We start from the raw sequence: 27,602 nt of genomic DNA, 5'->3' as shown, positions 1-27,602 counted from the left end.
TTGAGCGCTAAGCTACAGGCTAACCCCTTTATTATTATTTTTTAATATTCTTATTGTACTTTATCTGTAATGTATAGAAACATGTGTCTGTAACTTGTAATATAAGGTATTGTTTTTGATGTTTTTAAATAAATTCCAACCATGCAGTTCTAAGTCCACTCTAATGTCATTTGTTTATAGAAATAGCACAGTGTGTTAGGGTTTTATTTATGTTTTTTTGAGTTGTGTATTAGTAACATGTGCAAAGTCTGTCAATAACATGGTGTTTTCTTTGCCTAGGCTCCTGAGGTGATTATGTCCCAACATTATGATGCCAAGGCAGACCTGTGGAGCATAGGAACGGTGATATATCAGTGCCTGGTTGGAAAGCCACCTTTTCAGGTAACCTTTTTCTTACACATTGATTTTTGGGATCTTCTTGTTTTACAGTTGCCATTTGCTCACTAAATGGGAAGTGCTTTGAAAGCAGTGCTTTGGGCTCCTTTGTGAATTACTCTACTGTAGTGAGCTGGAACATTTGTTTGCTTTTTTTTTTTTTTTTTTTTTTAAAGATTTATTTTTATTTTTATTACAAAGTCAGATTTTTTTTTTTAACTTGCCTGTACTTTATAGGTAGTCTGAGTATGACACCTGTTGCAGGGTAATGAAGAAAACAAGTTGGGGTAAGGACTGACAGCTAGTGGGTGATAGGCAGGAGTGATGACTTCAGTGTTTCCACTTCCCCTGGTTGTGGGGTCCTGGGATCCCTGTGAGGGCTGGGGTGGTCTGGAGAGCATGGGACACCATCCAAGTGTCTGTTCATGACACTGTTTGCGGGAAGAGAGGAATTGTTGAAGCTTCATGGAAGTTATTTTGTGTTCCTTTCTTCCTCTCCCTTAGCATCCTTGGGAGAGGTGGAATATGATCATAATGATTTCTCTTCAGTGCTCATTGCTAGGTTATAATTTCTTACTTACGAAATTGTTGAATCTGAAAACTGGAACAAAGTGGAGTTATTTGTCCAAGGTGATCTAAAAAGTCATCAGTAACATGAGCAGGTTAAACACTACTACTTTCCCAGTTTAGTTTGTAGATAGAAGCAGCTTCACTCACTCAACAACTCTTGTAGCTCTACATCGTGCTGCTGTGGAGAAATGGAACAGCAGCAACTCGCTTAGTTCTTTTCCTTGAATCCTTAGAATCTTTTCCTTGATGCTGAGGTAGAATGATCTGGAATGCACACGTGGCCTGGTTGTCTTGCCCACCAAGGTAGTGGTTCTTAGTCTTTGCTCACCTTTTCTGAGTTTCAGGACCCTAGAATCAGTCTGACCTCAGAAGAGCTACATTCTAGTCACAGGCGTAGAATGTGCACACGGTGTCCGGGGTGTTGTAAGTTCCTAGTGCTCAGCTCTGGCTCCTTCAGAGCTTGAGGGCTTTCAGACTCAGAATATGTTCTATAGCAAGAATGCGGTTCCAGTCATATTTGGAAATGTTGCCCCCTTTGTTTACAAAATTAAACTTTTTTTTCTTTTTTTAACAGGCCAATAGTCCTCAAGACCTAAGGATGTTTTATGAAAAAAACAGAAACTTAATGCCCAGGTATGTGTTTAGATTACACTGAGTTTTACTATTTGGGGACACAACATTTTTTTTTATTCAACTCTGTGTTTTATCTACTTCTATTGTTGATGCTTTTTTCAATTGACAGAAATGTGAGTGCATTTGTTATAACAGGAAATTAGAAAATTGCCAGCCCATCATAGGTACTGTACCACTATTCCTTCTTTTTTGAACTGCAAAGCAAATTTAGAAAAAAACAATTAGAAAAGTTACATGTGTGCCTTGCGTAGCAGGGAGAAGCTAGCAGGCTATGCATCACATAGGAAGGAAGTTCTCCCTTAGGCTCTGCAGTATCCATAAAGATAGTAAGAACTTGTTCTGCATTTTTCCAGATTTTTAAATTGAAGCTCTTTATGTATGTTTGAGTGTCCACTTATGTACATATTTATGTATACATATAAATTAAGACAAATTACATCCTGCCATCATGCTTTGTGACTTGTTCTGCAGCTGTTACTCAGAATCTTAGATATTCAGTTGCAGTGTGTAGATAGTCACCACATGCCTTTAAGTGTCTATATGGAATTCCTTAATTAGATGTACCATACTATATTTAATCCATGTTTTCTTTTTTGTTGTTGTTGTTTTCTACGAACAGGCTATAGTGAAATATGTGTACGCTTTTGTGCATTTGTGAAGTACTTCAGAGTGAATTACTAGAAATTATTGGACTGAACAGTATACTCCACAGATAGGGTATCCCTATTAATATAGTAATGTAGTATAGTTATGAACTCAATTTTAAGTTTTTTTTTCCCTTTTCTCCTGCAGTATTCCCAGGGAAACGTCACCTTACTTGGCTAATCTTCTTTTGGGTTTGCTTCAGAGAAATCAGAAAGATAGAATGGACTTTGGTAAGTAATGGTTTCAAACATTTTTATGATTTCTTCATTTTTTTTTAATTTTGAAAAGATTTTTAAAAAGATACTGTAGCAGAAGTAGGCACTTAGCCTAGTGGTTAAGACCTGCACCCTATTGGGAGTGCTAGATTTGTGTCCTGCCTCTGATTCCTGACTCCGGCTTTACCCACTGCAGACCCAGAAAGGCAGCACCCTAACCCTAATCCTAACCCTAATAGGGTTCCTGTCACCCATCCGGGAGCTTTGGATTGCATGCCTCATTCTGCCAGAGCCCTGCCAGTGGGTGAGGGACATATGAAATCACAGACGACAGTTGTATACCATATTAGAAGGTACTGGGCTCCGTGTGGAAGTATAAAGAAGGGAAGACAATGGAAGGATTGAAGTTTTAAGTAAGGTAATGAAGACCTTTCAGAGCTTTTTGTCTAGACAGTGAATAGCTGAGAGCTGGGAGAATGTGCATAAGTTCAAGGGACAGCCAGAAGGCCAAAGTCTTGAACATTTCCACAAAGTGTAATGGGAGCTGTTGAGGAGCTTTGAACTGAGGAAGAGAGACCTGATGTTTTAAGAAAGCCTGGTTGCCTCTTATTTATTCATTTAAGAGACAGAGACAGAGAGAGAGAGAGAGAGCACTCTTCTGTTCGCTCACTCTTCAAATGTCCATGACAGCTGGAGCTGAACCTGGCTTACCTGGGGTCCTGGGACTCAGGCTGAGTGCCCTTGGTGGGTGTTGAACTGTTGCCCATGCCTCTCAAGGTGTGCATTAGCAGGTAGCTGGAATCAGAAGTGGAACATCTGTGCACATGAGAGAGAGAGAGAGAGAAAGAAAGAAAAAGAAAGAAAGAGAAAGGAAGAAGGAAATAAAAGGAGGAGGAGGAAGTCAGAAGCTGGAAGAGCAGTTAGGAGAAATGATGTGGCTTGTATTGGTAGTACCAGTGAAAGTGATGAGAAGTGGATAATGAGTCTTCTGGAGGCGGGGCAGCAGCATCTACTGATGTGGAATGTGGGAAAGAGAAGACTCAAACATAACACTGAACAAATTAAATAATGGAGTTATCATTTATGGAGATTGGAATGATCATGTGGATAGAGCAAATTATGGGGACAAGATGAGGGGTTCAGGCAGGGCATGGTAGATTTAGGGTAACCAGTAGGTATCAAAATTCAGCTGTCAAAAGGACATTTGGATTTCAGAGGTGCTGTCTCGGCTGGGGTTCTATTTGGCAGCTGTGAGCCTATAGGTAATACTAAATAGATGATTTTGTAGTATACTACTTAAATCCTTCACTGCTTTTTCTGCTTAAAAATGGAATTACTGCATTATTTTCTGAATGATTGCTCTAGGATTTACAATATGTGTCTTAACTTACACAAGCTACTTTATGTAAGTATTACTTGAAGTCCAGTAAAATGTAGAAACTTTTTCTCTAATATAGCTCTGTTTCTTTCTGCCTTTGTGTTGTTATTGTGATTTATATGATGTCTCCGTTGTGGACTTGACAGCACACTGTTGCAGTTATTATTTGGTACATGCATTTGTCCTCCAATAAAACTAGAGAAGAAAAGAAGTTAGGCTTATGTTAACCTATGTAGTTACCATTAATGGTACTGTTCAGTTCATGTGGACCAGTGTCCTGCTTAGTGTCATTGTGGAGCTCCAGTATAGAAGCCATTCCTTCCTGCCTCCTCTGTGTCGTCATTGCCCCATGTGTTGACCTTTGTATGTTATAAACCTAGCAATACAATTTGGAGTTAATACTTTATCACTTTGTGTAGTTTAAGTCAGTTAAAAGAAGAAAAAAATGTGGGATATATAAATGATCTTCAACTTGAAATGGTTTAGTCTAAAATTTGTTGATTTTGTAGTAGTGTGAAAATGTACCCATACAACTATTCTCCGTTTTGCTTTCAGTACAATATTTAACATTAAGGAATATACTCAGCACTTTGTTATGAAGTAAGCTTTGTTAAACGTTTTTGCTCAGTTGTAGGCGAATATGTAAGTAAGCATTATTCTGTTTATGGTTGTTCAGTTTAAGCTGTGGTGTTGGTGGATTAGGGTCATTTAGATGGTTTTCAGTCTCTGTTCTCTCCCTCTCATTCCCACAGCACATATGTTGGGCCGCTTGATGGAGTCCACCTTTCTCAGGCGCTGTTCACTTTTCTTTATTACATTTTTTTCTGTTTCTTAGATCTGCTCATTTTAATTATTCCCTATCTAGGTTTGCTAATTATTTTTTTTTCTCATTGTTCAAGTCTGCCTTTAAATTTCTCTGGTGCATTTTTGAAATGTCAGTGATTGTATCTTAGATCTTTGAAGTTTCAGATTTTCTATCGCTGTTGATAAAAACCATTTATAAACATGTAGTTTCCTTGACTTTCTTTGTACTTTCTTTTAGTTTTTTAAACACCCTTTATCTGAAAATCCTTCTTGGGGCCAGCCTGGGGACTCAGCTGACTTGCGATGCCAGCATCCTCTATGGACATACTGGTTTGAGGCCTAGTTACTATTTGTCTCTCTCTAAGTCTCCCTTTCCCACCGTCTTGCTCTTTCATCCCCTTCTCTTTGTCACTCTTTCTTTAACATCAGTAAAACATCCTTTTATTTATGTATTCTTATTGCAAAGGCAGATTTACAGAGAGATGGAGATACAGAGAGAAAGATCTTTTGTCTGCTGGTTCATTTCCTAAGTGGCCTCAATGGCCAGAGCTGAGTTGATCTAAAGCCAGGAGCCAGGAGCTTTCTCCGGATTTCCCATGCAGGTGCAGGGTCCCAAGGCCTTGGACCATCCTCCCCTGCTTCGTAGCCCACAGACAGGGAGCTGGCTTGGAAGTGGAGCAGCCAAGACCAGAACCAGTGCCCATATGGGAGTCTGGCACATTCGGGGTGAGAATTTAGCCACCGAGCCATCTCGCCAGCTCCCCTGCCCCGATGCCCCGCAAAAAAAAAAAAAAGTCTTTTAAAGAAATAGTCTTGGAGAAGTCTGCCTTCAAGTCTTTTACAGTTTCTCCATGGGTTGTATTTTCCTCTTATCTATTTGAAAGGCAGAGTTGGGCCTGGTGCCATGGCCTAGTGGCTAAAGTTCTCACCTTGAATGCACCGGGATCCCATATGGGTGCCGGTTCTAATCCCGGCAGCTCCACTTCCCATCCAGCTCCCTGCTTGTGGCCTGGAAAAGCTGTTGAGGATGGCCCAAAGCTTTGGGACCCTGCACTTGCGTGGGAAACCCGGAAGAGGATCTGGGCTCCTGGCTTCAGACTGGCACAGCACCAGCTGTTGCTCTCACTTGGGGAGTGAATCATTGGATGGAAGATCTTCCTCTCTGTCTCTTCTCCTCTATATATCTGACTTTGCAATAAAAATAAATAGATCTTTAAAAAAAAAAAAAGGAAAGGCAGAGTTACAGAGAGAGTCAGACAGACACACACACACACACACACACACACACACCCTACAGTGAGGAAGAAAGAATCTTTTGTTGCTGGCTTACTCCTCAAATGGAAGCAACAGCCAGGGATGGGTCTGGCTAAAGCCAGAAACTTCCTCCATTTCTCCCACATTGATTGAAGGTCCCAAGCAGTTGGGCCATTTTCACTGCTTTCCTAGGCACATAGTGGGAAGTTGGGTCATAAGTGGGGCAACCTGGACACTAATCAGTGCTCATATGCCAAGCTGGTGTTGAAGGCATTGGCTTAACCTGCTATGCCACAATGCCACTCCTATATTCTCCTCTTTATTTGTAATGCCTTGTGATCTTGGTTGAAAATTGGACATTCAAACATAATACGGTAGTTAACACAAGTTGTATACTTGCGCTTTCCCAGGGTTTACTTTTTTATGTTGCTGTTCTTGTTTTTTAAGTTGTTATAGTCTGTTTCTGTGCCAAGAATCAGCCTGAGGAATAGAATTAAAGTATCTAGAAGTCTTTTCTGAGCTTACACATTTCTCTGGGCAGGATTTTCCTCTGTATATGCAGCTGCTTTTGAGTGTTACAGTCTTGCCTGGTTCCTGTGAAGGGAAAAATAAAGAAATGAAAGAGAGGGTATTTGTTATACATTGGTTAAGATGCCCGTGTCTCATATTGGAATGCCTGGGTTTGAGTCTGGACTGCTGAACTCATCTTTCTGCTATAGCAGAACCTGGGAGGAAGGGTAGTGGCTCAAGTCATTGAATCCTTGCCACCCAGATGGGAGTCCTGGATTGAGCTCTCACTCCCATGCAGCTTTGACCTGATTGCAGGCATTTAGGGAATGAACCAGTGGATGGGACTGCTCTGGTTATCTTTCTGTTAGTGTGCGCATCTAAAAAAAAAAAGTACAGTGGACCTTTAAATTCCTGGAAGTCACTTTAGCTCTTGGAGGAGGGAAGGGAGCTTACAACACTGGCCACCTGCTTCTTTGCACCTTTGGCATTACAAGTAGCAATTAACAGACTAACAGACCACCGTTGAGTAATGAGGACAAGGTCCTTTGGCTTACCCTGACCTCTGCAAGCTGTGTGCAGGGTTGCTTCAGGAACAGGTGTGTAGCTGCCTGCTGGCAAGCTGGATAGCTGGATCGCTGCCACTGTACCAAGGGCTGAAATTTACAGAAATTAGCTGTAGTTTGCTTTCCAAACTTTCCTTTAGATGTTGCAAGCTTTTAGTAGACTCCAGAGTCCCCAACAATGACATCTGACCGACTTCTGCCAATGCCGTCTTCTTGCCTGCTTTATTCTCTGCCATCTGGTCAGAATCCTCCTCATGGTCACTTCTTGTTTATAATATATTTCATCATTTTGATATGTTTCCTTTCCTTATTCCATTATATGTATAGATAAGTGGTCAGAAACAAGAAAATACCTTTATGAGAATGGAAGACATTTCTTGAACCATTATGAAATGGGAAAGTCACTTTTCTTAGTGTTGAATCAATTTGTGTGAGACATTTGCTCTTTCGTTTTATCTTTAAGATTTACTTCATTTGAAATACAGAATGACAAAGGTAGGGGAGTTGGGGGTTGAGAGCAAGAGTGTAATTCCGTCTGCTGATTCACTGCCCAGATGCCTGTTTCAGCTGGGACTGGCCCAGGCTGAAACCAGGAGCCTTAAACTCCTGCGTGGGCGGCAGGGGCCCATGTGCTTGGAGCATCTCCTGCTTTCCCAGGTGTGTTAGTAGGGAGCTTGTTGAAAGTGTGGAGGGACCGAGATTTCACGTTGGTGTGTTACTTCAGTGTGACATGCTGGGAATTGCAGGCAGCGACCTAACCCGTGCTGCAGTGACGCCCCCGTTTGCTCTTCTATGATTTTGGAATTAGAAAGATTCGAATGTCTACACCAGTGCCAGGAACAGTGCTGCCAGTGATCATGCTGTCCTAGAAGGTGACTTTTTAGCAAACTTTGGAGCAAGGACAAAGTGGGTAGTTTGCCCATGTCCAGATTCCTGATTGATTTTTCAGGGAAAGTTCTCAGCTTCTCAGGCTGTCTTTGACTATTAAAATGTTTGGGAGGGAAGCAAAGAGAACACCCCAGAATCCTTTCAGGAAGGGGTAGTTCTCTGTATGGTGACCTTTTATAAGTATACACTCTGTGGCCGCCCAGCTGTCCCCAGGGCTTTGGGAGAGCAACTGTGGATGCCTTGGCATGACCTATCGTCATGATGCACCTTTCTTAGATTTTTGATTTTTAAAAATGGGTACCTTGTTTTTTTTTTTAAGATTTATTTATTTTATTGGAAAGGCAGATGTACAGAGAGGAGGAAAGACAGAGAAGAAGATCTTCCATCCGATGATTCACTCCCCAAGTGGCCACAACGGCGGGTGCTGCGCCGATCTGAAGCGGGGAACCAAGAACTTCTTTCCGGGTCTCCCACACAGGTTCAGGGTCCCAAGGCTTTGGGCCGTCCTCGACTGCTTTCCCAGGCCACAAGCAGGGAGCTGGATGGGAAGTGGAGCTGCGGGAATTAGAACCGGTGCCCATATGGAATCCCGGCACGTTCAAGGCAAGGACCTTAACCATTATACTATCGTGCCGGGCCCGGTACCTTGTTTTTTTAAATTAAATTTAAAGCTGAGAATTTTTCTCTAAGAACATCGACTTATCACAATCTGTCTTTAAACATTTTTACTATTTTACATGTAATGAAAGAACCTGGGATTTGTTTCTAAGGTTTATCTTGTTCTTGATTCTGAAAAGCATTTACTCCTGAAATTGTTACAATCTCAATTCCTTTTGAGGAAAAATTCATTGTTTTGTTCTTGTCAATCTTATGTGGATAATGAAAGATTATTGTTTTACGGGGTGGCATTGTGGCACAGTGTGTTAAGCTACTGCCTCAGAAGCTGTCGTGCCATGTGAGCACTGACCAAATGCAGACTGTTGCCTTTCAGATCTGGCTCCTCGTTCCTCCTGTTCCTGGGGGAACAGCAGGGTGACCTGGGTGGAGTTCCAGGCTCTAGTTGTGTTCTCATGAGGGAGTGAGGCAGCAGATGAAACATCTCCCACTCTCTCCCTGTTTCATTATAGATTATGTGAAAAATTTGCATACTTTTAATGGCGTAGTAATTGGCTTAGAAAATGGTTTCATTGTCAGTGCAATGACTAGTTTCTTTGTATGTATCTCATTCCTGTTACATCCATTGTAAAAATCTTAAATGTCAAATTGGAATTTTTGTTTGTGTAGATGTGTAAATTTTTGTTCTAAAAATATCTAAGAATTTATCTTTCTCTTTAAAGCCTTTCAGACAGGCATTCTGTAGTAAGGCTTAATATTGTTATTTATTCTAAGGGGCTTTGAGTATTTATTTCAACAAAACTAATGAGACCCTTTAAATAATTTAGAGTAAACAAAGTTAAGCTTATTCTTGATCTTGCCTTGCTTGATTCAACTCTCTCCATGTTGGAATGATGCTATTCTCCTAGCCTACTCTGATGGTAGTCACATACACAGTTAATATCATAAATGTTTGAGATGTTAAAATGAGATTATTTTGTGATATTTAAAAGAATTATTGGGCTCGGCAGCGTGGCCTAGTGGCTAAGGTCCTCGCCTTGATCCCATATGGCCGCTGGTTCTAATCCCGGCGCTCCACTTCCTCTCTGTCTCTCCTCCTCTCAGTATATCTGACTTTGTAATAAAAAATAAAATAAATCTTAAAAAAAAAAAAGAATTATTGAAATGCTTTAAACACACAGGAAAGTGAAGTAATGAATTTCTGTCTTTACCTGTTTATCTTTTTCTAGTTAGCAGGCTAATATTATGTAGGTTTTAACCTTGGTGAATATTTGTAGAAATGAAATAACAGTTTTTCAAAAGTCAAGCCAGCTGTAGAAGTATGATGTTTGGACTGCAGGGGGTGTTTATGTACAAATGAGCTGCCTTGACTTCCTCTTAGGACAATAGGCAGCAGCCATGTTTCGTAGCTGTGTGTGGGCCGCAGGGGAAGGCGATGGCAGCTTTCCTGTGACCTGGCCACTGGAGGGACACACTCTGAAGAACATAGCTTCTAGAGTAGCCTCCAGGATACTGGGTTAGTAATGGATATTTTTGAGAACTAATACTCAGTTTTTTAAATTAAGAATTGCAGTAATTTTTGTATAATATAAAAACAATTCACTTTTACGTTTAAAGAAAATGGAAGTTATGTAAAGAAGTTGATAATTACTCAGGCTCTAGAAAGACCTTACGTTTACCATGACGAGAAGATTAGCCTGCCCATCAGTCAGTGGCTGTTTAAAGTTGCATTCTGATTTTTCATTACAGAGTCGTTTTTTAGCCATCCTTTTCTTGAGCAAGTTCCAGTAAAAAAATGTAAGTATTCATGTTTTGCATTTTTTTAAATGAAGGCAGATTTACAGGAGAAATTAAAATTTTGTGTTAGAAAGTTTTTATTGTGCCTCTCAAGATTTCATTGAGGTTCTCTTAGATACCTATAATTATGTTTATTTAATAATGGTTCTCTTTTTTCCTTCATTACCAAGTTGAAAATTTCAGTAACTGCTGCATTTTTAGTTTGATTTGTGGAAGCTATAATAAGTAGATATGTATCAGTTTTGGTCCACACAAAGGTATAGTTGTTGTGCTGGATTTTCTATGAGCTGATGTAAGTGCACTTTACAGAAGAGATGTAGCTGTTGAACTTTGTCTGCCCCCAGCTTGCCCAGTTCCAGTGCCTGTGTATGCTGGCTCCGTCTCTGGAAGCTCCTGTGGCAGCTCTCCGTCCTGTCGTTTTGCCTCTCCACCAGTAAGTTGCAGTCTTATTAAAGTACTTTTAGCCTGGTGCTATTGCATCTGTTTACAAACGGACTTCTGATACATTGTGGAAAGTGGTAAGCATGAAGTGTTCGCTAGTGCAGCTGGGGTGTAGGAGAAAGCATTGTATTAATGTTAGGTCAGACCCGACCCTGCCCTTACTTACTTGTGTCTGCTTCAGGAAGAAGGAAACGTCACCTCTGTGGACAGTGAGTGCAGTGCTGCTACTTTTTCATGCCCCCTGGGCTCTGGGCAGAGGATGGTAATTGGAAGGCCAGCCTACCCATAAGAGGTGGATGGGCAGTGAGTAATTTACCCGTAGCTGCCAGTGTCTGAGTACTGAGTACTGATTGCATGGGTGTGGGTTCATTGGTTGAAATTACTGTCCCTAAGGGTGTGTCCTTTCAGATTTCTTCCTTCCCTAAAGTTTTTTTTTTTTTAAGGTTTATTTTATTTTTACTGGAAAGTCAGTTATGTAGAGAGGAGGAGCAACAGAGAGGAAAGATCTTCCATCCACTGATTCACTCCCCAAGCCACCGCAACAGCCAGAGCTTAGCCAATCCAAAATGAGGAGCCAGGAGACTTCTCCAGGTCTCCCACGCAGGTGCAGGATCCGAAGGCTTTGGGCCGTCCTCGACTGCTTTCCCAGGCCACAAGCAGGGAGCTAGATAGGAAGCGGAGCCGCTGGGATAAGAACCGGCGCCCATATGGGATCCCAGCACTTGCAAGATGAGAACTTTAGCCACTAGGCTGCCACGCCAGGCCAGTTCCCTTAAGTTCTACACCATTTCCCTCAAGGCCGTGTTCCTTCCCAGTTCAGTTCTTCCTGAACTTGAGAGCTTCTGGTAACTTCGTCTTCTTACCCTACTCTCCCAGGGTCTTACACTGACCTTGTCTCTAGTCTGTTGCAGCCTTGTGACCTTAAAGCTCTTTCAGAGGCAGGTGCTCCTGGGCTCCTGTGTTGGGAGTTCTGTTTAAATGTGAGTTGTTTAAATGCTGTCCCTGAAGACTAGGAAGTCAAAGGGAGGCAGTTGTATGCTAACTGTGGTTGAGGCAACTTAGAGTTACATGGAAGAGCATGGGGCTTGGGAGGTTGCACTTCCTTTTCTAAGTGACAGTCTCTCAGCCCATTTCCTCATTTGTGAAGTGTGGTACATCTACTTGATGGGGTTCTCTCAGAGTTAGTGAGCACAAGCAGTTACGTAGTACCTGACACACTGTGAGTACTCAGACAAGAGCAACTCCTCTGATTCTCCAGAAAAACCTCATACTCACAGTCAGAGCAGATGTGGAAGCACCTCCTGTAAGCAGAGGAGTCTTACAGCTGTCAGAAACTAACCAGAACCACAGCAGAAAACCTTTCTTGGACAGTCCTGCAAATTCAAACCAAATAGAAAAATTGGTGTGTTAAGACTTAATGTTACATTCCTGTGAATTGAAGGAAGGAAGTTTCCACCTTTGTAATTTTACTGTGTAAGTCTGGAATACCCCTCTGGTTTTGGTGCTTGCTGGGGAGGGATGTTTTGAAGTTTGGGAGCCGGCCTACTCGACTGGTCTCAGTCCTGACCTGCCTACTTGGTAACTTGGAGGAAGCCACTTAGAGCCGCGATCACAGGGTCCTCAGCTGGAACCTAGGCATGGTCATCTTAGCTCTTCTTGCACTGTAGCTGCTGTTATGAAGCTTCCGTCTTCTTGATATGTTGTGAAATACAACATGAAGAGCAAAGCTGTGCCTCAGAAAGGAATCACAGGGAGGGAACTGATTGCGAGACAGCACGAGTAAAGGAGCCTGTGTGATGGTGGAGACCAAGGACACCGAGCAGAGGGCAGCGGGCTGCACACTGAGTTGGCAATCTGCTTTGACTGACAGGGCATCATGAGCTCCTCACTGAGTGTGACAGCGCTGAAAGGGGAGAATGAAGCAAGAGTGAGCAAGAGTAAGGCCGGGGTTGCCGGGAGAGTGGGATGGAGCAGGATCACACAGGGGGCAGAGGGACCGAAGGGAGTGGGAAGGTGTATTTGAATGCTACCAACTTTGGTGGAAAACTGTATTTAGGAGCTAAGGCCGTAATTAGAAGGTTATTGTTTGAAATGGCAGTAAAAAGCAGAAACATTTATCTTTTCCAATTGTTAATACTAGTAAAAGGATGGTGAGAAAAAAGATAGACATTATAGTTAATAGAATCTGCTAAAAGTGAGAGGAGTTTTTCCAGGAATCCGCTTCCTTCCTAGGGCCACTGTAGACTCATATTAAGGGTTGACACAGACATGTAATATAATATTTTTTATGTTTTCATGCAGATTTTTAGTTGATTTTTTTATTTTATAAAAATTTATGGAAAATAAAAATATAATGAATAACAACAAAATAACTAAAACTCTTCTAGTTTTCGTACTGTGAGTTAAATGATGTTTAGATGATGCAAATTGTAGAAAGTCTATTTCTTGTTCCCTAATATTTGTTGAGTGCCTGCTTTGTGTCAGCTTTGGTTTATACTAATGAATGACATGACCAGATCCCTGAATTAGGGTATTTTTAGTTAACCAGAGGTAGTAACTCAATCGCTATTAGCAGTGTCTGTCTTCAGGGATGAGGGTAAGGGGCACTAGACCAAGGACTCAGGGCACTCAGAGTGGAGGATGAGCTGAGTTTTAAAGAAAAGAGTTAGCAAGGGGAAGTAGTAAAAATGTGGTATTTCAGGCAGAGAAATCCCTGCACATGCAGTCACAGAAAAAAACCACCCCCAGAAAGAACTCTCCTCACCCCCTCGAGACATTTGCATTAAATTTGCCAGAATTAAGTTCTTTGGTCTCATGAACTGCATTGCAGGTGCTCAGTAGCTTGTGGCTGTTATATTACACTGCTCAGATATAGAACATTTCTTTCATTACAAAAAGGACAGGGCTGCTTTAAGTAGTACAGTCTGGTGGATATAGAGAGCTTTGGTAATGTGAGAGAAAGATAAAGCCAAGATTTGACTACTGAGCCAGAGGGTTTAAGCTGTATCCTTCATGTTGGGGCCAACCATCCGGATGCTTTTAGATGGAGAAGCAATATGAATCTATGTGTTAACGCTAGATTCTTCCAAAGCTAAGGACTACATCTCTCCTGGAGGAGTGAGAACAGCCCGAGGTGGCTGTGATGGTGACGATGATTTTGAGCATGAGGGGCTGAACTAAGATGGCAGTAAAAGATAAGAGAAGGGGCCATGAGTCTTTTTTTTTGTTTGTTTATTTAAATTATTAACTATTTTTATTTTTGATGATTTCTACATAGTTGATTAGGGTCAAGGGCTACAGAAAGTGAGTGAGATCACCATTTCCACATTCTCTTTTTTTCCTTCCTGTATCTGGAGGAAGGCGGGGAGACAAGGAGAGAAGCCACACCCAGCCTCCCAAATGCCTCTGCACCCTGGAATGGAGGATAGCCACCCGACACCACCACCCCAGGTTCCCTGATGTGGGGCACGCTCTGAGGGTCTGTCTCATCAGGTTTTGATAGTTCAACAGTTCTGAATTACTGTCAATCTCACCACTCCAAGCATGATTAAATCTCTCTAGAATCCACTGGTTGACATAGTCGACCTTTGAGTCTCCATTTGCCCAGTTATTCACTGCCAACACTTGGCTGGGATAGTTGATCAATTTGTTCTGTCTTCTGTCCTGTGTTGTGGTACCAGGTGTCCTCTGCAGACTCCAAGATACTGCCATATTCTCCATGTGCACCTGGCTGTGCTGTCCACTGTTCCGTCTGAGCCACTGAGGAGGCCCAGCTCTGATACATGCACTCCATGGTTAGACCATGGAACCTGCAATTCTGTCCATGGTTGGGGTTCTGAGTCCAGCAATTCAGTTGGGGGGATCCCCATAGAATCCTCATCTGAGGAGATCCCAGACTTGATTCTTGTGTGTGCTTGCCAGTACAGGGTCCTCCACAGTCTATTGCCCCAGCCAGCTTGTGCACATGCTGGTGGTTGCAATTGCTGGATCAGTTCTGTCTCTAGCCCTGTCTTTTACATAAACCAGTGGGTGTTGCAGCCCAGCCTGATCCTGCCCACCACACACTCAGCCTTCACGTACACTAGTGGGAGCTTGTAGCCTAGTCAGAGCGACCCACAATAACCCCCACCAGGCCTGCTCCTTGCCCTGGTTCCATTGCTTGCCAGTATGTATAGCTGACTGGTCCAATCTGCCCCACATCCCATTCAGCTCTCATACATACATGTCAGTGGGCATTTAAGCCTAGTTCAACCCAACCAGTCCCACCATCCAGCCCACACACGTGCTAGTGGGTGCCACTCTCTGTCTAGCCACACCTGTCCCATTCCTGGTTCTCATGCTCACCAGACGGAGTGGCAACCCAGGAGGGAGGTGCCCACTGTTTCCCTACTGGGCCCACTCCCACTCCCAGATCATGCACTCTCCAGGTGGTTCTGCAGTTTCACTTGACAGAATTTGCTCCCCATGCCCCCAATGCCAGCTGATGCTGCGTCAAAGCCCTTCCATCCCACACTCACTCTGACTTATGCATGCACCAGTAGGAACAGTCAGCCCAGCCTGGTTTTCCCCTGATCCAGCTCACATGAGGCCAACAGGTGTTTATCCCTACCCAGCCTGGTCTGCCCTCATCCCAACTTATGCTCTCCAGTGGGAGTAGTGGTCCATCACGGGAGCCCTTCACAGCCCCTTACCGGCTTTGCCCCCTCCCCACACCAGATCTCACGTGTGCTGGTTGCGTGTTGCAGCCCAGTCTAGCATGGCCCACCTCACCTCAGCATTTGCCAGTGGGCGCTGTTGCCTGGCTGGGCCCAGTCCACCCCCAATTCTAACTCATGCTGGTGAGGGCTGTAGCCTAGTCCAGCCCATCTAGATCCCAGTCCTGGCCCTCATGTGAACTGGGTTGTATTGCTACCCAACCCGGCCAGACTCACACTCATTCTAGTGCTCGGATTCACCAACAGATGATGTGAACTGGCCCAGCCTGGCTTGCCCCAGACCTGAAACAGAGGTAAGCCTATGGATACTGTTCCCTGGCCCGATCTAGGCTGCTCCCTAATATGGTTCTTGTGCTCACCTGCAGGGACTGTGTCCTGACAGAGGAGTTGCCCAAGCTCCTCCATTAGAACCTCCCCCAGTGCCAGATCTCACACACACTGATGGGTCCATGGGCTAGCCCTACTTAGTCCATCTCCTGTACTAGCAGAAACAGTGGCCTTTCCTGACTGGGCTTCAACCCGTTACGATTCTTACTGTTGGGTGTTACAGCCCAGCCAATCATGGTTCACACCCAGACATAGCTCACACATGACTCAGCAGGGGCAGAGACCTAGCCTAGCTCATTCTGTACCCACCCTGGTTCTCATGAACAACAATGGATGCTGGAGTCTAGCCCAGGTGAATGCACCCCAGACCCAGTCCACACTTGTGCCGAGGGACACTGCAGCCACGTCCAGACTAAGCAGCAGTCCCCACTCGCCTTCACATTCACCAGTGGGAACCACAACCCAGCCAGGGTGTCCCCTTAGCTCTCCAACCAGGCCTGTTCCCAGCTATAGATCTTGTGTGTGCCAGTGGTTGCTCTGACCCAGCTTGGCATAGTCCCTCCCCAATCTTGGCCTTTGCCTTAGATGCTGTCGCCTAGCCTGACCCGGCCTGCCCCTAGTCCCAACTTTCACTGGCAGATGCTGCCACCTATCCCTACTCAGTCTGCTGCCATCCCTGGCTCATGTAAACCGGTAGGTGTGACAGCCTAGCCCAGTATGACCTGTGCTCCAACCTGGTTTCTGCACTTCTGTCCTTTAATTGGGTGACTGATTAAGTCACTCATCAAGAGAACATGGGAGCAAGGCTTTGCAGCGTAATAGTGCTGAGTTAGTGAGATTCAGGCATGGCATGTTGTCTGTATAAATGATCACTGGTCTAGAGCTTACCAAAGGGAAATTGAAGAGGACTGATTACTGAACATGTAGTAAAGATCAGGGAGGGTTAGAGGAAGGATATAGAGTAGATTGCCCAGTATGGCATCCTGGAGAATTCAGTTTGTACCATCATCTCCTTCAGTTTAAGGAGCAAATGAAAAATTTGTACCCACAAATGACAATACAAATGAGTCTCAGGAAGAAGGATGAAAAAAACATGAGTGGTGGCTCTGGATGAAGGGAAAGATTGTCAAGGGAAAGAATGGTCCATGGTGCAGATGTGGCAGAGAATTGAAGCCCCCGTGGATGCAGAAAATATCTGCTGGATGTGGAGATCGGGAGTCATTTGTGAGTTCTTCTGTTGGAGGGTCAACGGTCGGAAGAGGACTGTGATGGGTTAAGGGGGCTACAGGAAGTGAGGAATGAGTGAAGACTGTCAGTGTCAAAACAACAACAACAACAACAACAACATTGTATGAGGTAATGGTCAGAGAGGACTGTGGGGATTTCAGATGTGAGACGTTGTAACGTGCTTATGAGGCAGATGGGGTGGTAGCGATCCGGCCCTGAGGCTGGAGAGGAGGGGCTGCGGAGTGTCTCACTCAGGTCAAAAAGGAAGACCAGGATGCAGATAGCTTTCTGGAGAGCAGGGAAGAAATTGAGAAAGCCCCTGCCTAAACTAAAGACACTGTCGTTTAGGTATTTGGAATCACATTTCAGCTTGGTTACTTTCTAATTGTGTGACCCCTGCCCAATAACCTGCCCATCTGAGCTTTTTTTGTGCCTGTATTTCTTTGGTGCATAAAAATTTCCTGAAAAAGTGATGCGAGGATTTTGGAGTGAGTGTTGTGGCACTCAGGTTAAGCTGCTACTTGGGATGCCTGTATCCTGTATCAGAGTTTTGGTTCAGTTCTGGCTTCTCCACTTCTGATCCAGTTTCCTCTAATGCTTTCTGGGAGGCAGCAGAATGCTTTGGCCCTGCTGCCCGTGTAGGGGACCTGGTGGAGTTTCGGCCTCCTGAGTTGGCTTTATCCAGCTTTGTCTGTTGCGGACATTTGAAGAATGAATAGCAAGTGAAAAATCCGTCTCTCGGGAGCTGTCTCTGTCATGCTGCTTTTCAAATATGACAAGTGAAAAAAAATTTCAAAGAGTGGTTGGGAGATTTTAGGTTATGTCTCTCTCTCACACAAAGTGGTTTGAGATTACTGTTGCACAGTAACAGCCAGGAATCAACAGCGCAGAGTAGGGTGTTGAAGACTTTCAAGAGCACTCTGTGGTGTTTTCCTTTTCGTAAATAGAGCCAGTGATTTCACAGAGTTTGGGAACTGAAGGTGTTGTTTCAGAAAATCATTGTGTACTCATTAGAGTGTCCACTAGAGTCCTCAAACTGGGCAGGTGCCACGAGACATGTAGCTGGCTTCTGCCTGTTCACCAGTGCCGTTCTTCCCTGCGTGTCCTCTCCCCCCAGACAGCTCCTTCCTCTAGCAAAGCAAAATCGAGAGAAAAATCCTCATAGCCATCAGAGTTTCCAGATCTTTCTGTGAGTGTAAATAGCATTCTAGTCTAAAGCTCAGGTAGCCTAAGTGATTTTTTTCTCTACTCTTTAACATTAGGTGGCGGTGGTTTTCTATTTACAGTATTTTATTCATTGTAGATTTAAAATAGTTTTTTTTTGTGTGTGTGTGTAGTAGCATGGTATTAAAGTTCCTGGATATTTTAGTTGTTTTCTTGATTGTGATCTGGAGAGGGGGCCTGGGATGGTAAAAAACCCACCTTGAAGAGAGGCAGAAAAAATGTACATATGATAAGTGTTACGATGTCTTTTAATGTGTCATTTTGGAAAATATGTTAGAAGTATTTATGTGAACATTTTAAAACTGCTTTTCTTTTCTTTTCTTTTTTCTTTTAAAGATTTATTTATTTTATTACAAAGTCAGATATACAGAGAGGAGGAAAGACAGAGAGGAAGATCTTCCATCCAATGATTCACTCCCCAAGTGAGCCGCAACGGGCTGGTGCGCGCCGATCCCAAGCCGGGAACCTGGAACCTCTTCCAGGTCTCCCACGCAGGTGCAGGGTCCCAATGCATTGGGCCGTCCTCAACTGCTTTCCCAGGCCACAAGCAGGGAGCTGGATGGGAAGTGGAGCTGCCGGGATTAGAACCGGCGCCCATATGGGATCCCGGTGCGTTCAAGGCGAGGACTTTAGCCGCTAGGCCACGCCGCCGTGCCCTAAAACTGCTTTTCTAAAGGAATGATTTTCTACAGGGACTTTTTGAAATCTTAGATGGAATTAAACTTTATCCCAGTTTCATGAAATAAAACATTTCTTCGTTTAGTGACTATCTGAACTTGAATTTATTAAGCCACTTTTAATTTTATGTTGTTGCTTTTAGTCCCTTCCAGATATGCAGCATATTCAGGAAGAAAACCTGTCTTCCCCACCATTGGGTCCTCCCAACTATCTACAGGTGTCCAAAGATTCTGCCAGCACCAGTAGCAAGAACTCTTCTGGGGACACGGACGACTTTGTCTTGGTGCCACATAACATCTCATCAGACCACTCATGTGAGACTCTTTCCCGCTTGCATACATTTTATTGTTAATTTACTAAGCGAGTGCTTTAAAAAAAAAAAAAACCCTTGTATCACACTTTCTTGTGTAGGGCATCTTTTCCAATGGATGTTTCATTTAATTTTAATTATCAGAATTTTAAATCTCTCTTTCTGAAATCTGCTCGATCGCATTTTATTATAAAACGGTAATTTTGGTTTCTGAAGTTACTTGAAAAGCTTCATTGGGAGCAGTCCCCAGTTGTGTCTGTAAGCAAGCTGAAAGGAACAGAGGTGCTTGAAGAAAGCTGCAGGTAGGAGGGTGCCCAAGCTCAGACCCAAGCACCCTGCTGTGGCATGTGGACGTGTAACTTCCCTGCCAGATGCCTACCCCTCCGGTCACTTCCTGAAGCCCCTTACTCTCTTTTTAATTTCGCCTTGACAAATCCCCAAAAATAATTTTGAGATTTAGTGGTAATTCTATTGATTCTTTTTTTTTTTTTTTTTTAAAGATTTATTCATTTTATTACAGCCAGATATATACAGAGGAGAGACAGAGAGGAAGATCTTCCATCCAATGATTCACTCCCCAAGTGAGCCGCAACGGGCCGGTGCGCGCCGATCCGAAGCCGGGAACCTGGAACCTCTTCCGGGTCTCCCACGCGGGTGCAGGGTCCCAATGCATTGGGCCGTCCTCAACTGCTTTCCCAGGCCACAAGCAGGGAGCTGGATGGGAAGTGGAGCTGCCGGAATTAGAACCGGCGCCCATATGGGATCCCGGTGCGTTCAAGGCAAGGACTTTAGCCGCTAGGCCACGCCGCCGGGCCCAATTCTATTGATTCTATAGACTTAGTCATATTGAAAGATAGTCAGGATCTCTACAAAATTAACTGGTCCAATCAGGATATAAGTGTATTTCTTCACATTCTGAGGATTTCTAAAATGTATCAATACAGTTTTATATTTTCTAAATAAAATGCAATCCTGTGTTTTTTTATTTTATTTTAGTTACTTGTGCTTTTTTGTGCTGGTGTAAATTTTTCAGGATTGTTTATATCAAGGTCTTTGGGCTTCCAAACTGTGTGGTCTGTTCTAATCCTTGTTTTGGTATTTGTTACAGCTGGCCACATCCTTATTGTTAATTACTATAATGTTACTTTGAGTTATATGAGATTTTTAAAATATCTGTAGTTTAAAAGAATGTGTAGCAAATACCTAAGTACCCTTCTACTTTTCTTATCCTTTTTTGTCTGGTTTTCTGTCTTTTTGTCTTAATTCTCTAGTTTTAAGGAGGTTTCCTTAATGTTTTTGTGTCAGCTTTGTCAAAGAACGTAATTATGACATTTGAGGATGGCCTTTAATGTAGTAGTTAGATGCTGCTTGGGACACTGCATCTCAGAGTAGAGTGCCTGGGTTCTGGTCTTGGATACATTTCCCCACTGCAGCTTATGGTTAATGTACTCCAGTGGAAACAGCAGGTAATGGTGGGTGGTTGGGTCTCTGCCACACACACGAGTGGTCCATATCAGGATCTCAGCACGTGATTTAAAGTGACTCACTTGGGCCCAGCATAATAGCCTAATGACTAAATCCTTATATTGCAACCACCGAGATCCCATATGGGCAACTGGTTCATATCCCAGCTGCTCCACTTCCCTTCCAGCTCCCTGCTGTGGCCTGGGAAAACAGTAGAGGATGGCCCAAAGCCTTGGGACCCAGCACCAGCAGGGAGATCTAGAAGAAGCTCCTGGCTTAAGATTGGCTCAGCTGCAGCTGTTCTGGTCACTTGGGGAGTAAACCAGTGGATGGAAGATCTTTTTATCTTGCCCTCTCTGTAAATCTGCCTTTCCAACAAAAATAGATCTTCAAAGTGGCCTACTCTCGGTTGTTGTGGGCATTTGGAGAATTAGCCAGTGGATGGGAGATCTCTGTCTAACTGCCTATCTGCCTGTCTCTCTTGTGCTTTGCCTTTCAAATAAATGTTATTTAAAAATAAAGTACGTTAAGACCATTAAACAAAATTTTTACGGTTTTTAAAAATTATTTATTTATTTGAAAAGCAGAGAGAGAAAATGAATGAATAAATGTTCCATCTTCTGGTTCACTCTTCAGATGGTTGCTACAGCCAGGGCTGGACCAGGCTCAGGCCATGAGGCAGGAGCTTCATCTTGGTCTCTCATGTGGACACAGGGCCCCTCTTCTGCTGCTTTCCCAGGTGCAATAGCAGGGAGCTGGATTGAAAACAGAAGGGGCAGGACTCGTTTGGAATGCCAGTGTCACAAATGGCAGCTTTATTTGTTATGCCATGATGCTGGTTCCTTGTAATTGTTTTTAAAAAAATCGCTTATTTGAAAGGCAGAGGGAGAGACAGAAGCAGACCTAGTGGTATTTTTAAAAAATTTTTTCTTTAATATTATTTACATAGCTTGAGAGAGATACATGACCATGTGGACCTTCTATCAGAGTGGGGAGGGTTAAGGCATGAAGGAAGGTGAGTGGGACAAATGTTTCAATTATTTTTTCTCCTATGTCTGCAGGAGTGAAGGGGAGGGGCCACTCCTTGTCATCAAACTGTATTGGCACCCAAAGATGGGGGCGGTCCTTTGATGACACCTTAGAAACCCCGATGTGGGAAGGTGTTCCAAGGGTACTTGAGTGATTTTGATAATTCTGAGATGTCATTAGCTTTTTTGCAGCAGGGTTAAGAAAATCCTTCCAAGGTCTGTTGGCTGACCAGGCACACCTTAATGCATCCCCAAGCCCAGGAACATGCTGCAAAGCTTGGCCATGAGAGTGGTCCAACCTGTTTTGTTTTTCATCCTCTAATGAGGCATTTGACGTCCTCTGCTGGCTTAGATTAAGTTGTCTGTCTGGGCATGCTGTCCAGTGCACAGGCATCAGCAACTGAGGAGGCTCAGTCCTGACACATGCACTCCAGTGTTGGACCACATATTGTGTGATTTTTTTTCCCTGTGGCCAGGGTTTGAGTCCAGCCATCTCGCTGGGAAGTTCCCCAAGAAACCTAGCCTGAGGTGACCTCAGACTTGACTGTTGTGTGCACTAGCCATTGCAGGGTCAGATTCGGTTTGCACCATCCAGTGCACATTCATATAGATGCAACTGCCTGGCCAGTTCTGCCCCAGACCCATCTCTCACATGAATTAATGGAGGCTGTTGCCAAGCCCAGCCCAGCCTGGCACAGGCCAGGTTTTCAAGCACACCAGTGAGTACCACAACCTGTTTGGGACAACCCTCAGTAACCTCTACCAGACCCAGGTTTCATACACATTGGCATGTGCTTTGGCCTAGCCTGGTCTGTCCTGCATGCCATCTGGCTCTTGTGTACACCCATGATTACTACAGTTTAGCTGAGCTTAACCCACCCACAGACCTGGCCCATACGTATGCCAGTGGGTGTTGCTGCCTTGACCAGCCTGGCCAGTCCCAGCTCTGGCTCTCATGATCATCAGCAGGAGCTGAAGCCCAGCAGGGGAGTTCCTACAGGTCTCCTATCAAACCTGTTTCCAACCCTGAATCTTGTGCCTGCCAAGATCTAGGTACTGCAGTCCAACCTGACATGACTTGCACCCAGTCCTGCCACTTGCCAGTGGGTGCTGCAGCCTAGCCCAGCTGGCCAGCACCCATCCTGGCTCTTGTGTGTGCAGCCTAGCCCAGCCTGGCCTGCCCCTGTTCCCAGCTCTCACGTTCACCAGTGGAAGCTGTGTCCCAGCAAGAAAATCCCCAAAGTTCCCCTAACAGGCCCGCTGCCAGCCCTGGGCCTTACATTGCCAGTGGATGCTGCACTGTAATCTGAGAAGATGGCTTAGCCCAACCTGCCCCCAGTTCCAGCTCTTGTTGCAGCAGCCTAGCCCAGCCTGATTCACCCCCAGCCCTCATGTGATTTGATGGGTGTTGAGGTTTGACCCGGTCTGGCCTGCTCCCAGTCCTGACTCTCGTCCATGCCAGGGTATGCTGTGGACTGACCTTGCTTGGCCCCAGACTGGTTCACACATATGCTCATGGGTGGTACAGCCCAGGTTGACCTGGCTGCTCCCAGCCCCTAGCCCCTAGCCCTGATTTTGCAGTCACCAGCGGGACAGCAGCAGCAGGAGAGTTTTCCAAGTTCCCCTACCAGGCCTACCCCAGGCCTACTCCTGGATCTTAGAGTGTCAGTGGATACTAAACAATGCCTTTTAACTGCTCTATCAGACACCCATATGGACTGTATTTTGGGTTTTGGAATTGGGCAATACTTCATTCCTTAAAGTAGGATAAACATTCTAATGAGCCAGAGAGGGGTGTTTTAAAACAAACAAACAAACAAACAAACAAAAACAAACCTAAAGATAGCATTCTGGTATCTAAAAAGCGTTATCATTTCAAAGTTACTTTCCTTCTAAGATGGAACAAGGGGACAGAAAAATAGAAAAGTAACTGGATAACAACAGGTTACTTTAGGTTACCTTTTTTTGGTGAAAGGATTAAGCAAACAGAATTTTATTATCAGGCCAACCAAAACTGAACAGTTTGGGCAATTTATTATCTCTCTAATTGTAACTCTTAGAAAATCAGATGAACAGTTTTGTTTCATCTTGTTAATGAGTGACTCCATTTTAATCTTTAGCCTATTGACCTGGGGCCTGGAGCATAGTCTAAAACAGTGACTTCTTGTATTTTTTGTTTAACATTTTCCTGTTGGGCTTTTACAGTGTTATGATTATTATTATTTTTTTTAAGATTTATTCATTTTATCACAGCCAGATATACACAGAGGAGGAGAGACAGAGAGGAAGATCTTCCGTACGATGATTCACTCCCCAAGTGAGCCGCAACGGCCAGTACGCGCCGATCCGAAGCCGGGAACCAGGAACCTCTTCCAGGTCTCCCACGCGGGTGCAGGGTCCCAACGCATTGGGCCATCCTCAACTGCTTTCCCAGGCCACAAGCAGGGAGCTGGATGGGAAGTGGAGCTGCCAGGATTAGAACTGGCGCCCATATGGGATCCCGGGGCTTTCAAGGTGAGGACTTTAGCCGCTAGGCCACGCCGCTGGGCCCAATAACTCCGGTTCTAATCCAGCTTCCTGCTAATGCATCCTTGGAGGCAACAGAGGATGCTGCAAGAATCCGAGTTGCTAGCACGCCCATGGGATACCTGAATGAAGTGCTGGGCTCCTGCTCTGGCCTGACTCAGCCCTAACTGCTGGAAACACTGAGATATGAACCAGCAGGTGGAAGACTGTTCTTTCTGTTGCTCTGACTATTCAAGTCGATAAAAATAAATGAATGAACATGAAAGAACAAAAACTGGATTCTGTTTCCAAGTAGACTTTCAGATAATAAACTCAGAGAGTTTATGTGGAAGGATGGAGTTTCTAGTGTTAGATTAAACTAGAGTTTGTTACATGGTTAGTTCTATTATAGTACTATATATGTGCTCTGTGGGTGGGCTACAAAAAGTTCATGGAAAATATACTTTATAAAAACATTATTCATGTATTTCAAAACGTTTTGTACCTAAAGAAGCTTCCATTTTAGTTCCATTTTTCCCATAAACTTTTTTTGAAGTATCTTTATGTGCAAAATCATCCATGGAAATCTGCAAAACTTACGGGCACAAAAAGATAAGGAGCAAAACACCCAAAACTTTGGAGGTGTCTGGCACAGTGGTTAAGCCACATTTGGGATGCTTGAATTTCAGGTCCTAGGAAGCAGTCCTAGGTCTGCTTCCAATCCAACTTGTGGCTAGTATGTACTCTAGGAGACAGTTGGGCGATGGCTCAAGAATGTGGTTACCTGACATCTGCATGGGAGACTTAGACTGAATTCCAGGTTTGACCTGGCTCAGCCCTGGCTGTTGCAGGCATTTGGGGAGAGGACCAATGAATTGAACATCTCTCTCTCTCTTTATTTCTCTGTCTCTCTTTTACTGTGCCTTTCAAGTAAAATTGAAATTAAAAATTAGAAAAGTGGAATAATACAAGTAAGTTATACCAAAGAGCTTAAAACTTACTCTTTGCCAATGAGAAATGAAAAATCTGATAAAAAATGGTAGCACAGCTTGTTTTTTTAAGATTTGATTTTATTTGAAAGGCAAAGTTACACAGAGAGGGGAGAACGAGGTCTTCCATCCACTTGCTCGTTCCCCAAATGGCTGCAAAGGCCAGAGCTTAGCTGAACCAAAGTCAGGAGCTTCCTCCTGGCCTCTTGTGTCGGCGCAGGGGCCCCAGCACTTGAGCCATCCTTTGCTGCTTTCCCAGGCTTCCGACAGGGAGCTGGATAGGATGTGGAGCAGCTGGCACATGAAGCAGTGCTCACATGGGATGCCTGGTCTTCTGTGCCACCATGCCAGCCTCAGGACAGCTGTGTTCAGTGATGATGGAATGCGTCAATGCTGCAGTAAACATGGCACTTTACTGTGAAGGCTCCAATGTGTGCGTTGTTGCTTTTACAGAAGTGTTGGCCTTGGAAGCATTGCCGGCTGTGTGCTGAGCTGGATGCGCTCTCTGTATCCCTCTGTTCTTTCTCATGGATGAAATCACAACATAAGCAAATAGTATATGCATGCTGTGCTCAGATTGTCTCCCGACAATTCAGAACAAGTCTGGGGTTTTGAAAGCAGTTGGTCTGACAGGACTGATCGTGTTTGTTTCTCCTTTAGATGATATGCCAACAGGAGCTGCTGGGAGACGGGCTTCCAACGAGTTCTTGGTGTGTGCATGGTATGTGACTATATTGTCTACTAAGCAGTTTTTTGTAGTTTACTCTTTTGAATGAAGATTACAGAACTTTGTATTCTCAGTATCTGTGGTTATGTAATTTCTTATCTTTTTAAAAATTAAAAAAAACTATGAAAATCTACCATTTTAACTGTTTAAAAAAAGCAATTTGTATTTATTTTATTTATTTCACAGACAAGACTAACAGACAGAGGGTATGCTGGCTCATTCTCCAGAAGCCTGCTTGGGGCCAGGGCCACTGAGGCTGAAGCTGAATGGGAGGAGCTCGGTGCAGGTCTCCCATGTGAGCTGCAGGAGCTCAGCTAGCAGAACCATCCCTGCTGCCCTCTAAGGTCTGCTGGACTTAAGAGCCAGAGCTGGGAGTCAAACCCTCACACTCCAGTGTGAGACATGGGGGTCTTAATTGCCAGGCTAAATGCCTGCCCCTCCTTGATTTCTTTGTCTGTATTTTGTGAACTTTTGAAAATCCTGCATTTGGTGGAATAGCTGCCTCTTTGATTCTACGTACTAGCTTTGTGCAGGCGAAGGCTTAACATCTGTCACCTCCTTAGGGGTTCTGGGACATTTCTATTCTTTTCTGGAGTGTGCCTTCTTTGGAAATGCATCTTTGCTTGTATTTAGATATACACAGGTGCTTCTGAGTGTGTCAATTTCTTGTTCTCAGAAGTTCTCTCAAATTCCTTTGTGCTTACTCTGTTGCTCCCCCTGGTGCCTGCTATCAGAAACACAGTGTCTGTGCTGACATTGTGTTGAGGAATTCACTGCTGTTTTCCTTGAGCTCCAGTCTGGTTTCCATTGCATTCTAGTCCGATTATGCCAGTCGAGTCAAGTCCAGTACAGTCTCTATTCCTGCTCCTGCCATGAGCCCAACAGTACAGAAAACAGTTCCGTGGGCAAACCCTGCACAAACTGTAATGCTGGTATAAGTTCTGCTGGATTCCTTTGTCCCAAGGAAAGTGATATTCTTCTGACCCTGCCTTGCTAATAAGCCTGATGGGAAGAGGGGCTAGGGAAAAGGAACTCCTTTACTCCACTTGGTGCATTTCCTTGTGCCTGGGTATTACATTCCCGTGACTAGTTCCTGGAGTCCCTGGAAAGATGCTTTGGTGCGCAGAGTGCTGTTAAGCCAGTGTCTGCATGGGCAGAGAAGGACCTGTGGCTTTCCTAGGCCTGCATCTTGCTTACATCATGTGTTTTCATTCTTCTATATATGACATTGGGCGTCGTGGTGCAGCAGGTGAACTGCTGTTTGGGACACCCGTGTCCTGTATTAGTGAGCTGGGACTCACATCCTGGCTCTGCTTCCAAGCCAGGCGATGCCTGAAATATGGGGCTTTAAGCTCCCCCTGTGGGGGACCCAGCTGGAGTTCCAGGCTCTTGGCTTCAGCCTGTCCCAACCCTGGCTGTTGTAGGAATTTGTGAATTGAACCAGTAAATGAAAGAGAAGCTCTCTCTCTTCCTGTTTCTCTCTCTTTGTTGTTCTGCTTTTCAATTTGAAACAAAAAAAATTAATGGGCTGTTTGGAAGAAGTATAAAGACTAGCTAATAGTTGTTACCTGTATGCTCATTCTCTAAATTGTGTTAAGTCCTTGTAGTTTTGTCTTTTTAAAAAGGTTTGTTTCTTTTTATTGGAAAGTCAGATATACAGAGAGAGAAGGAGAGACAGAGAGGAAGATCTTCCATCTGCTGATTCATTCCCTGAGTGGCT

At 44.1% G+C, this 27,602-nt stretch overlaps 1 protein-coding gene across 1 annotated transcript in view; it reads left to right on the top strand.

Annotated features, from left to right (window-relative positions):
• Positions 1–27,602, top strand: part of ULK2 (unc-51 like autophagy activating kinase 2) — a 78,030-nt gene that overhangs the window by 26,657 nt on the left and 23,771 nt on the right. The window contains exons 8-14 of the mRNA XM_004599306.4: positions 280–381; positions 1,520–1,578; positions 2,371–2,453; positions 10,200–10,247; positions 10,592–10,680; positions 19,002–19,173; positions 25,816–25,876. Coding sequence (XP_004599363.2) covers positions 280–381; positions 1,520–1,578; positions 2,371–2,453; positions 10,200–10,247; positions 10,592–10,680; positions 19,002–19,173; positions 25,816–25,876 — 614 coding nt within the window. The remainder of the gene's footprint in view (positions 1–279; positions 382–1,519; positions 1,579–2,370; positions 2,454–10,199; positions 10,248–10,591; positions 10,681–19,001; positions 19,174–25,815; positions 25,877–27,602) is intronic.

This window comes from Ochotona princeps, chromosome 17, assembly GCF_030435755.1.
Source record: "Ochotona princeps isolate mOchPri1 chromosome 17, mOchPri1.hap1, whole genome shotgun sequence".
In the NCBI taxonomy this organism is placed as follows: Eukaryota; Metazoa; Chordata; class Mammalia; order Lagomorpha; family Ochotonidae; genus Ochotona; species Ochotona princeps.
This window is presented reverse-complemented; position numbering and strand designations above follow the sequence as displayed.